Here is a 12,173-nt window from a genome sequence, read left to right as displayed (position 1 = left end):
CTTCTTAATTAAAAGAGATTCTGGAAAGACCCATTCCTTGCAGGATTTGCTATAGCATTTCTTCACTGCAGCTGCAGGTACTGCCTGGAGTGCTAAGTCCATCAACGCTCCAGGACTCATTCAACAACTCACCACTGATAGCAATATGAATCCAGCTTTGCTGATGTACTTGGAAAAAAAAAAATAGCAGTAATTCATGTCCACAGGGTCATTCCAAGGTTATTTTACAGAGAAGTGCAAGCTGGGAGTACAGTAGCAGAGGCACTGTCTTTGTTAGATGAGTTGAGGAAAAGGTACAGATGAAATTCATAACCAGTACGTATTTTCCAGTTCAAGAAATGAATTCAACTGTATGAGAAACAAAGGGTTCAAAATACAAAGCCATTAAATCACAACATACCATTCAAAACAATCTTCAGTATACAGAGTACTTACTGCACACTTTGTTAAAAGGAAAAGTTAAATTAGGTTCCACCAACCACGACGCAGATAAAATCGCTTTCCTGGTACCTCTCAAACAAGTCAGTTCCGCTTTTACACATCCAGGTCATTTCACAGCACTGCCTAGCTCACTAGGGGTGACCCTGAAAGTCCACTGATATGCTGACATGTAGATGATCGTATGAAATTATGTATAAAATATTATTTCTGGGATCTGTCCATCTTCTATCGATGTACCATTATTGTTACCCGGCGAACTATAAAACACAAAGCATGTTTTGCTAGCAGTAGGAGATTCGTGGATTACTTTCTTCAATCCTTTTGTTCCATAGTGGGAATCAGGACCCTGAAAAACAGCAAGAGATTAGCAGCAGAATGGAAATGCAAGCACGACCCATACAATATTGAAGCTTAAACACCACTGACTTAAATCATTTTAACAGTAAAAATGTTTGTATCCACATAACAGAAGTTGCATAATAAGTTACAAATAACAGAAACAGATTCTTTAAGTCTAAATAAAAAAGGTTTCTCTGACAGTAGATCTAAACCACTTGGTTTTATCCCACTAATAATGAATAAACATTTTCTCATACTTCTCCTTGTCATACAAGTTGTCTATATTCTCATTTATTCTCCCACTTCAGATGCAGCACTTTTTTTTTTTCAATCCACTTGACTTTGATTTCTGAGCAGGGAATTATCTTTAAAATAATTTTATTTATAAAAAATTTTTACAGAAAACATTGAATGAGTCAATTTTCCTAGGACAAATCATTATTTTCCTCTATTTTAGCATTGGCATATAAAAGAAAGAAAAGAAAGCTCTCAGTCTTTTTTATTACAACTGGTCCTTAACAAAAGAAATCAAACAAGTTTTGATAAAGACAGCTGCCAGATTAAATATTCCCAATAGTGCATTTGCCCACACAGATCCACAGTGACTTCCATTAGGATTTGTTTTAACTCCTGTAAGTGGGAAGTCACACAGGATCCAGTTATAAATTCTGTGCACAGAACAAAGAGAAAGCAGCTTTAAAAGTTACCACACAGTTTAGCTACTGCCTCCTTTCCACACAACACCAAGAATAAGACCCCAAGATGACACATTCCCATCACGAAACAGATAAAAGATAAACCTTTGCATCACAATAATGTTTTACTTTACACTGTTAAGCATTCTTACTTTTAATGTTGCACAGGCTGTGTAGCAAACTGTTGGCAAAATCTCTATAGGTTCTTTAAACATAACTCTGAATGTATTGGCAGTTCCATCACAGCTAAATCCAGTATCGTTTTGTCCTAGAGTTTGATTCTTCTCATAATCAATTATCTGCAGAAAAACATGAGAACTGTGCTTTTAGATTTACAAACTTGCAAAAGGCTCTCACTGTATGCACACTGGAACACTACAAGAAATGACTATTCCATCCAGTTTAATTACAACAATAGTGCACCTCAGATTAAAAGGTAGCTTTAATTTCGTAACAGTAGTACTGTGAGGGCTGACCCGGCCTTGTGCTGAGCCACAGATTCTGAGTTTTACACAGGCTGTCCATTCTGTATGCCCAATCTAGCCCACAGTGCCACACCAACCAGGTTAAAGGCTTTGTCTGACAGGAGATAAACAGCTCTTAAACCTTTCGCATTTGACCTTAATAATCTACACGTGATCCTGTAACTTAGATTTGCTGATCTTTGCACACCTACACAGCCCGCATGAGAGAAGCGCATGAGGCTGGACCTAAATGTTTCACTGGCTGTGGCTCATTCAGTAAACAAGATTTTACAGATGAACAGTCAATGACGTGTTCTTAGAATAAAGCAGGAACTTGTTCTTCCATGCTTTACACTGTTTATGTCTTTATGTTCACATCTCATATTTCCTTTGCCTTCAGTTTCATTGGCAAACAGGAGTCACTAGCCAGGACACCACAAACAGCAGATATCACACTTCTCATTCCATTTCTAATCCACACTGCTGAACATTTCTTGGAGAAGTAGGATATCAGAGCTTTATAGTAACATGCACATTTCTAATGACTATTCCACTAAAAACCATCAACAACAACAACCATGAAGTCCTTTCAGGCAAGGTATGCTCCCTGAAACAGGGTTTCATGGTCTTTTTTTCCATCCGCAATCAAAAGAAATACTAACAATTCTAATATTGAAGTAATATTCCTTTAACATAACAGACTGGTGTGATTTAACCTGGTAGGCAGCACAGAATTCCTGTCCTTGAGTACAAAACAGAGCAGTAAGCATCAAACAGGAAGCAGAAGACAAACTGCCCTTTAAATACAACGTGAAGAAATAAACTGAAACAGAATTACCAGCAAATGCTAGATGTCTATCAAATAAGGTGGGGACAAATAAGATGGGGAGTGTCTGTTCCTAACTGAAGTCACAGGTTCTTTCACAAATTTTTCCACACACCCAGTAAATCAATGCAGTGTTGTAATGCCAGGCTTTGACACGCACAGCACAGAGTAACAGAGCAGCTGCAGAAAGTTAAAACTTTGTTAGAAAGCTTAGAATCAAACCAAAGCTAAACTCAGTAAGAGAATTCAAATGGATTGAAATTCCATACTTTAAAGGGGAGGATACAGTGGTGGATCAACATTACTAGCAGGCAATACTCAGCACAATGTCCTAAGAGAGATCAGACAGGCTACAGGAGCAGGAAATACAGTTTTAGTGGCGTCTTCAACTAACCTCTCAGACTGGGCAAGTGTCACACCAGGACACGAAGCAGGGGGGACATTTTTAGATACTATCACTGATCGTTTCATGAGCTTGCTCACCACTTGCTCAGTAGGAAGAAACACAACCCTTCATTTGGTACTGAGTGATTAGCAGGATCAGATTTAAAATTTCATAATGGAAACACTATGTAACAGTGTCCATAATATACTCAGAGTCAACATTCCTACACGAACAACAAAATCAAATCTACCACAGCTGTGCTGAACTTCAAAAAGGAAAATAAGGAAGCTGGCTCAAAAGAAGCTAAAATAAGAGTCTGAGCTCCATTCCCCCACCATCCAGAACTATCTCATTAGGGAAGATTTAGTGCACATCTCTCTTCTACAATCTTCTCAGGAGTCTGCCATAGGTGAATGAACACGTTCAAAAACAATCAGATCCAAAAGAAGGATACTTTACCCACTGCTCTCACAAGTATTGCTCCCATCTGCTCATTACCTTCCTCCCCTACAAATGCAAGGTGTCCTAGCATTTCTGGTCGCACTTTCATAAAGCAGTAGCTTATGAATAATTGTCATTCTTCTTTTTACTACCTTCTGCACTTTACAGTGAGAGACCAATACTTCCCACAGGACCCAAGATGCGAGCATGCCCTGCTTTCATGAAGTAACACAGTGCCATCTTATTTTTTTTCTAGTACCTTCATGATGACACAGTGGGCTTTTTTAGCAGACTTTTTTGGCAGTCATTACATATGTCAATGATTTCTGACAGCTGCTAATGACAAATGCAAAATTCTTTCCTGAATTACTAGAAACATTATTAAGAGGACAGACTTAATGCACAACTGAACCGATTGTAAAGCTGTGAAATTCAGTTACAGACAACTTGCAGGAATTTGAGGTTAGACCATAGGAGTATTCTGCAGCACAATTCACTGGGAGTTACCAAACGGCCCCAAGAAATACCTATTCTGAAAATGACTGAAGAATAGACTGAAAAGGAAGGTAAGTTTTATACTGCTCTTACGTTTCCCTGGTCATCCAGTTATGACTGCTGGGGATAAAACAGGTTAGACTCCTGACCTATCAGACTGCTCCTACTCTATCCAAATATACTCCAAACCTTTTGTATTAAGCATAGTTTCTGCTTAAATAAGCGTATATAGAATACACTGTACCTGTATATTAACTTGGTAGTCTGTGGGTCCATGAATAGATCCATATAATCCAAATCCCACTATGGAAATTCTTCTGTTAACTGTGAACCTAGTAAAACAGAAGCCAATAAAGGAATCCAGGCAACTGTGATGGGTCTGTTAACTTGTTCCCAGACAAGCAAGAAAGACTCGCATTGTAGTGTAGAAAGCTAACCCAGAAACAGCACTGCATTCATATTTTCAATAGTGTTCTGCATTTAAATATCAATAGTAAAGAAAAGCCCCACCTTATTAAGGTATCAGCTTTATAAGGTGACATTTTGCCACTGGGCTTTAAAAAAAAAAATTAATAACCTGATTTTTTTTTTTTTTAATTACTGGAATAAAAACAGATCAAGACTTAGTATTTCAAAACTGGATATGCAGCAAACACTCCAGGACTCCAGACTTTTGAACTTGGTTCTCTGATACATGTTTGTTACTATATCTTCTGCCAAAAAGCAGAAGTTGAGTAATACCCTGCCTTTCTTCCCACACTTCTGTCTCTCCTTCAAATAGTTTCCAAAGCCATACCTGATGCGATCACTTGTTCCACTGTAGCCCCAGCGACTCTCCACTTGTTGAAACCTGTTAATGCTGCATTCTTTTCCTCTGAGGCAACATCTTGGTCGGTCTATATAATCTACTTTTGGCTTAGGATTGACAGTAAAATGTAGAAAAAGATTTACTACTTCCCGATCTGACAAGATTCCTGACTGAGCAGGGCCTGCAAAAAGAAAAAACTTCTAAGGTAATTCTAAGAACTACTCCAACTGTTGTATTCAAACCACATTTATCTGCAAACCAAGGATGATGCTAATATTTTCCAGTAGCCAGGGTATATTATATACAAGATGTTTTGCTTTCCTTAAGATTGCATCACAATGCTTATTAGTAAGGTGTTAAGAACACAATAGAGCGTTAAGCAACTCAACACTCAGACCAGCAGTGCAGAGCTATGGTCTAACAGTAAGACAAAGAATCCCAAAACTTACCTGCTGCAAACTCTTCAATAGTCATTAATGGAAAACGGATTAAGGACAGAGCTCTTCCAAGGACCTTCTGTTTGTTTCCAAATGTCACAGGCAGTTGTTGTCTTTGACATTCAGCCTCTGCCCAACGAACAACAGCTCCAAAGAGTCTACTTTCTCGAATACTAAGGGTATCTCTTTCTAGAACTGCACACAATGTGTCTAAAGAAAAAATGTTAACAGATGTACGTCACTATTCATCCAAACAAGTTCTACATATTTTAAGTAATCTTAATACAGAATTTCCAAAGCTATGGCAAGATCAAAACTGGCAGCAATCATGTAAAGTGTTAACATGATGTTAATGTACACTAGGAAAAAAACCAAATCACCTATGACAGCACTGCCACGTTCTCATCCAAGTACCTGTCTGCCAGTCTGCATCAACTACAGACACACAAAGCAGTGGTGCACATAAAGCCAGTTTAAACATGCATGAAAAGGATTTTAAACATTGACACATTTGCCTCCCACAAAGCTTGAAGGAGGAACACAGGGTGGGAGGAAAGGTGCATGCATTTTACAGGAGCAGCTTCTCCTGTACTTCTTATTCACTGCTGCATTTCATAAACAATTTAAGCAAAAAAAAAATAATAATTCTATAGGCCATTCAACATTTAGTCTGTTCAAGTTTTCCTCTCAGTTCATCATAGATGATGAATCTAAAAAGCTGGTTTTGCATTCTGAACCTGGTGTCTTCAGAAGTTTTTATATGCCCTGAATTTGAGCAAGCCATGTTTGCTGTCATAAAATATATATCAGAAATGCAGGCTGGATTTGAGATTTATCAAGAGTAGAGATCAACATTCACAGTCTGGGTATCAGTCCACTGAACACAAGTTAACAGCGACTTTACAAGATGTTGAAGCAGCTGGAATGCCTTCCTTCAGTCTGAGTTTGAGACATAATCTAGATGAACTGAAGTGAAATGTTATATAGACACAGTAACAATCAAATTTAACTAAACTGATTTATCACTGCTGACTTTTTGTAAAAGAAAAAACATTGAAACCAGAAGAATTACAAGCAGAATTTCAAACCATTTTAGATTTTTATTTTTTTATTTTTTACACAAATTCTATACATTGCATCCGATTTGTGCAACCCTGAAAAGAGAAATAGAGTGTAGCAACACAACAGCATGATTCCCTTGGGAAGTTTAATGCTTAAGACACAAGAAGGAACTTACCTATATCAATATCAGTAAATCCTTCTGCACTTATTGCATCCATAGTGCTTTTGTCTATTGTATCAAGACAAAGACTAGCAAGCTGAGGCTCATCAAACAAACGAGCCTAAGAAAGTAAAGTACATCTTCAGTTAATTTGCTGCTGCAAGCATCCTGTTGATAAGCTACTAATTCTAATAAGCAAGTATTTTTTTCATCTAGTATAGGTCTAGAATAAAATAGCATGATTTCTCTACACCTTGTGGTTCTATCTTCCAGGGCACTTAAATTCCAAGAGGAGTACATAATTGAAAATACACTCCATCTGGGTTTTCCTTCATGTTTGTATTTTTCATTTCATATAATTTTAAGAAGTAGACACTGAATCTGTCACAGTAAACTGTCTTAACAAAAAAACAAACAACCAATTGAGATATTCACATAAGCTTAATAAACTGAACCCATCTGAAGCATCCCAATACATCATATATTAACAACAAAAAAGGTTTTATTTATTCTTTTCTTCCTCTACATTAGTATCACTAGAAGCCAAGAAAGTCTGTAAAAATGCCAACAAAACAACAAAATTATTTTCACACAAAAATTAGATTATGTGATGGTAAACCCACTGTGAAGTAATACTATATGCTCACTTCCCCCCAAACACTAATTTTCATAGAAAACCAAAATAAGCTTAAATTTACCTACCTGAGTGAGGAGCATGAAGGCATTATCTGCTCGGAGGTGCTTCGTTAGAAAATCTACACAGTGTGCTTCCAGGGCTGGAACTGCATACTTCTTTGCAGTGTAAAGAGTAGTCATGACTGTTTCTGGACCAATTTGAACTTCATCTGAATAAAGAAACCTAGAAATCAATATACAAATATATATAATAAAAACACATCTTGAGGTGCACATATCAACACATAACCCTCCATGGCTGTACTACTTGTCTCAATCTGCTGAAAATGCACATTAGCTTCATTGCAACTCTTGAAAAGAGTGTCAACATCTGATGTGATAATTGTGTGCCTTGTGTCAGTCACCATTCTCTAATGCTCAGAAGGAAATGGGAGTAGAATTCTAAGAGATGACCTTGACTCTTCTATTCTTGCTGCAGGCAGCAACAAGAAAAGCCTTGGCTTCTCTGCACTGTTTGAGGCCGCTCGATTTGTTGAAATTTTTGCATAAAGGAGCAAACCAAAGGATAAAAGTTTCCATAAAAACAGGCACAAACCCCTCTATACTGACAGCTGTTACTTGAGACCAGGTGAGATAAGCTTTGTTTTGAGGCTCTGTATGGAAGAGACGATTTCTTAAAAATGACCTTTCTTACAATGGCAGATGACATTGAAGATAACCTTATCAATATTTCATCAGATTTACAGACATTTATCCATGGTGCACGGTTCTGCTCCCAACAAACACAGGTGATTAAATATAATAAACCAGGACACGTTTTTGAATGCATGAATTGCACAACAAAGGGCAAGTCTTTTCTTTACAGTTCTTTGTATTTTCTTTTCAGACTTCCTAAAAATAAATGGTAAACAATAAGTTGAGATGGAAGAAATAGGTTCTGATGCAATAACAATCACTTTGTGTTTAACAGAAGTAACCTGTAACAGGCTCACATTTGTTTGCAGCAGGGGGAGATCTAATTCTTTAAACCAAATTTACACTAAAGCTTTTAGAAAGGAGTTTAACTAAAGGTGAATTGTGTTGCTAGCAGTTTCAGACAGTACATTTAAAGCTGATCCATGCATGCAGTTCTGTGCATTTTATTAAATACCAGAAAAGCACATCAAGATTTTGGTTTTAAGATTTTTAAAAGCCTGCTTCAAGAAGTCCTAATCTTCCTTTTATAGCTTTATGAAACTTGGAGTCAAAACTACGTGAGTCAAAAATAAACGGACTGCAAAAAAGCTGCATTATATCTAACAAAGGGAAAAGAAAGTTAGATCACCAAATTGTTTTTACAACACAATTTTGATTTTATTCCTGAAGTATGTACAACATGCAGCCAACGTATGGATTGGTTCACTTTCTGCACTTCCTTGAGAATTAGGGTACAGCTCCAAACTGCTCTTTTCCAATGCTTCTTTTCCCTGTTTCGCAGGCATTTGCCCCATCCAATCAACACACAAAATACAACTACACAGCCAAAATAGAGGAATTTAAATGTGGTAACAGTGAATATGCACACAAGCTTTTCATTCAAGTGAGTTCTGTTAGCCACAGGACGTTCTGTCATCCCATGGAAGACACGCGTGAAGCTCTATGCTCCCATCTCCCTCCTGCTGTGCATGCCTGGACACACCAAGGAGACACTCCCTAACCAGAAGTGCGTCAATAGCAAAACTAATGGGACTTCAGTAGCTAAAGTTCTGATAACAGAAAGTCACACAGCATCAAATCCATCACACTGACCTCACGATCTCTTTCTAGCCATGGACCAACACTGGCATAAGAACCGATGGGAACAGAGTATGTGACAGTGCAGACTTCTGAACTAAGAAAACTTACACTATGCACTGCCCAAAGATTTTTAGAATGTCACATACCCAGGACTTTTTTGTCTTCACTCTTTCAAGTTCAATACTTCAAGTTTTTGACAATGCCAATACTTCTCTGTAATTTTCACAGCCAAAAGTCCTCTGCAAGTACAGATCTGCCAAGCCCAAAGGTAGCTATAAGAACTGTTATGTATGGTAATAAAGTGCACTGTGCTTATTGTATAATCCTGGTTCCTTTTAGTATATGGATGGATAATCACGATGCATTCATCTGCTCATAAAAAAGAACTCTAGGTGTGTCTTCCCTGTAAAAAACCTCCCTGCTCATGAGCCAAGACCTCCATCTCTTTGTTGACGCTTCCATTCATGGCATGCCTGAACTGGCACGACTTTGTGTTAATGCTGCTGTTCTTCCTCCACTCAGCTCAGTGGGGTTGAACATCACTTCTCCTGTAAAAAAAAGGGTGCAACTGCAGCCAATATAAAATTGTGAATAAATATATCCAACAGAAAAATTGAAAGGGTCGTCAAAATCACTTGGTGACTATCAGGTGTTAAAATTCTTCAGTTTCTAGCCACTGGTAAATTATTTCCAACAGTTTTTGCATTACTTCATTACTTTAATGGCCAACAGCGAGAAAAAAACAGGCTGTCTTACAGTTGGTGTACATTAAAAACAGCGTATAGGGGCACAGAAGTCCAGTAGCAGTCTGTGTTGAAGATCTCCTCAAGTATCTTTCTAACAAACGTGTTATATTTACTCCAGTGTTAGCTTGGTGTATATGTATCAAGGCTCCAGTCCAGAGCAGGAGCACTCTATAAAATACTGAAGTTCGTACTAAAAAGCTGCCAAGCATTCCATACCAAAGACAACACCAAACCTCAGCCATTCTAGCAGTCCATCAGTCTGGTGATGTTTAGACATGATACAAGTATAGTCGTACTTACACAAGTCCCCCGGCCATTACCAGCTCTGCAAACACAAGGTGGCTTTTGTTTGCTTCTAACAGCGACTCTGCACTCACTTCTACTTCTTAGCCTTACTCAGAACTCTCCTGCTACTGTGCTTCTGCTTTTAATCAAAACAAGCATCTCTCATTATATCAACTTCTCACTGCTGGTGGCTTTTATGTATCTACACACACACACACACGTCACAGTGACTTACTTCTAACCTTTGAAACCATTATTGCTTGGAAGACAGCTTCCCACTACTCAGCACCAACCCCTCACCTTACATTTTGCCACTCCCTCTTGGCTATGAAAGCAGAAAATACAGTTTGTTTGCTATTAAGCAACAGTCACCATTCTGTGGGTTTTCTTAAAGCAAAATCAGTTGCTGCAAACCTTGTTTCCCTAACTGCTAAAGCACTGTGTGATTCTTCTTCTCACTGTTCTCACCTCAAAACAAAAAAAGAAAGCTATTTTCTTTCCATTACAGTTTAGAGACACTACAAATTTCCTTCCAGGCAATAATATTGCTATTTTCTAAATGTTAATTACGGAAATCTGCTTAGCGCATTTCATAGAAGTTTTGCCAAGCAAAAAAAAAATCCTAATGTTGAGCAGATGAGTTGTATGACCACACCTCAGCAACAAGCCTGATGCACAGAGAAACTACGAGTAACTGTGTCTACAATTATTTACCACTATGCTGGGTAAAAATAAAATGCAGACAGGTTTGCGGGCACGAGAAGTAACAGAACCTACTGTGGTCAAATCAGAAATCAGTACCCGCTTTGCATTTTTCCTCATCACTGCACTCCTGCTCTCACTTGTGTGACTTGTGCATCAGATCAGATAACTGCATTCTGCAGTGTGCTCTCTCCAGCCACATCTGAAACGTGTTGACTTTAAAAGGGATGTCAACTACTTTGGTAAAGCGATACAATTTGCTCTGCCTCTGAAAAATAAAAAGCTCACTGTAAGAGGAGTGGCGGTCTTGCATGGAGCCAGGAGTGGGATGTGATGATTCTCAGGGGTTCCTTCCGACTTGGAATATTCTAGGATTCTACGAGTACATTTTCAAAGCAAACTATCAAATGAAATGAAAAGCTCAGCACGACAGTTTCAGTTCCATCCCGGCGCTGCTCGGCGGTCGGGCAGCGACAACAGAGATTACCGAGTCACTAAATCCCATCACCGCGCCGCAATTACATCATCGAAAAGCCCGACGAGGCCGCTCCTCTCGCGGAAGGCAGCGCGGGGAGCGGCAGCAGCCCGCAGGCCGCCAGCAGGACGCGGCGCCCTCGTCCCGACTGCGGCCGGAGCGCGGGCAGGATGCGCGGCGCTCCCGGCCGAGGCCGAGCAGCGCAGACGGCCAACCCGAACCTCCCGGCTCCGGGGCTGACCTGAGCAGCGCCAGGAAGGCGGCGGGCTCCACGTCGGGCAGTTCGATCTCGGCCGAGGTGGTGGCCATGCCGCCGTTAAACATCGCGTCGAAGACGGCGCTGCCGGCCGCCAGCACGAAGCGGTGGGCGGGGATGCGCTGCTGGCCGGGGCCTGGAGGCGCTGCCCCGGCTCCGCCGCCCCGCGGGCCGCCCTTGCCCACCACGAAGTGCACGTCGCTCAGCAGCTCGTTGGAGAAGAGGAAGGCGAAGCGCTCCCGCAGCGAGCCCTTGGTGGCCTGCCAGTTGTACAGCGGCTCCCGCTGCAGCACCGCGCCGCTCTCCGCGGCGGCGGCACCGCTCGTGGCGGCGGCGGAGGCACCGGTAGCGGCGGGAGGCGCCTCCACGGGCGCACCGCCGGCGGCGGCCGCCATCACCGCCCTGAGGGGCCGCGCCGGGCCGAACCCTCACTCAGCCGGCGGCACGAGCATCTCCGCCGCGCGCCGCGACGTCAGAAGCTCGCTGCGCATGCGCCGCGACCTCTCTGCGCAAGCGCGCGACGGAACCGTTCCCGCCTGGCGGGCGCGGCCATGTCTGCGTGTGGGCGGTGGGAGGGAGCAGGGTTGTGTCCGTAGGCGGTTTGGTGAGGGCGGGCGCTGCCCTGCGTGCCGCGGCGGTGTGCTGCCCGCCGGAGGGCCGAGCTGGGCCGCGAAGGCGAGAGGGAGTGCCGTGCCGCGGTGCGGACATTTGCCTTGGTGCATTAACAGGCAAAACAAGCATGGG

General features: G+C 41.2%; 1 protein-coding gene across 1 annotated transcript; it reads right to left on the bottom strand.

Annotated features, from left to right (window-relative positions):
* Positions 1-628: 628 nt before the first annotated feature.
* BTBD1 (BTB domain containing 1) lies at positions 629-11,824 on the bottom strand (the record flags this gene model as incomplete). The annotated part of the gene is made up of 8 exons (XM_079541029.1): positions 629-787; positions 1,628-1,774; positions 4,331-4,418; positions 4,883-5,075; positions 5,344-5,541; positions 6,569-6,674; positions 7,256-7,412; positions 11,415-11,824. The coding sequence occupies 8 exons, from the start codon at positions 11,822-11,824 to the stop codon at positions 629-631; spliced, it is 1,458 nt and encodes a 485-aa protein (XP_079397155.1).
* Positions 11,825-12,173: the final 349 nt, after the last annotated feature.

Source organism: Tetrao urogallus (genome assembly GCF_951394365.1).
Source record: "Tetrao urogallus genome assembly, chromosome: 11".
NCBI lineage: Eukaryota > Metazoa > Chordata > Aves > Galliformes > Phasianidae > Tetrao > Tetrao urogallus.
This window is presented reverse-complemented; position numbering and strand designations above follow the sequence as displayed.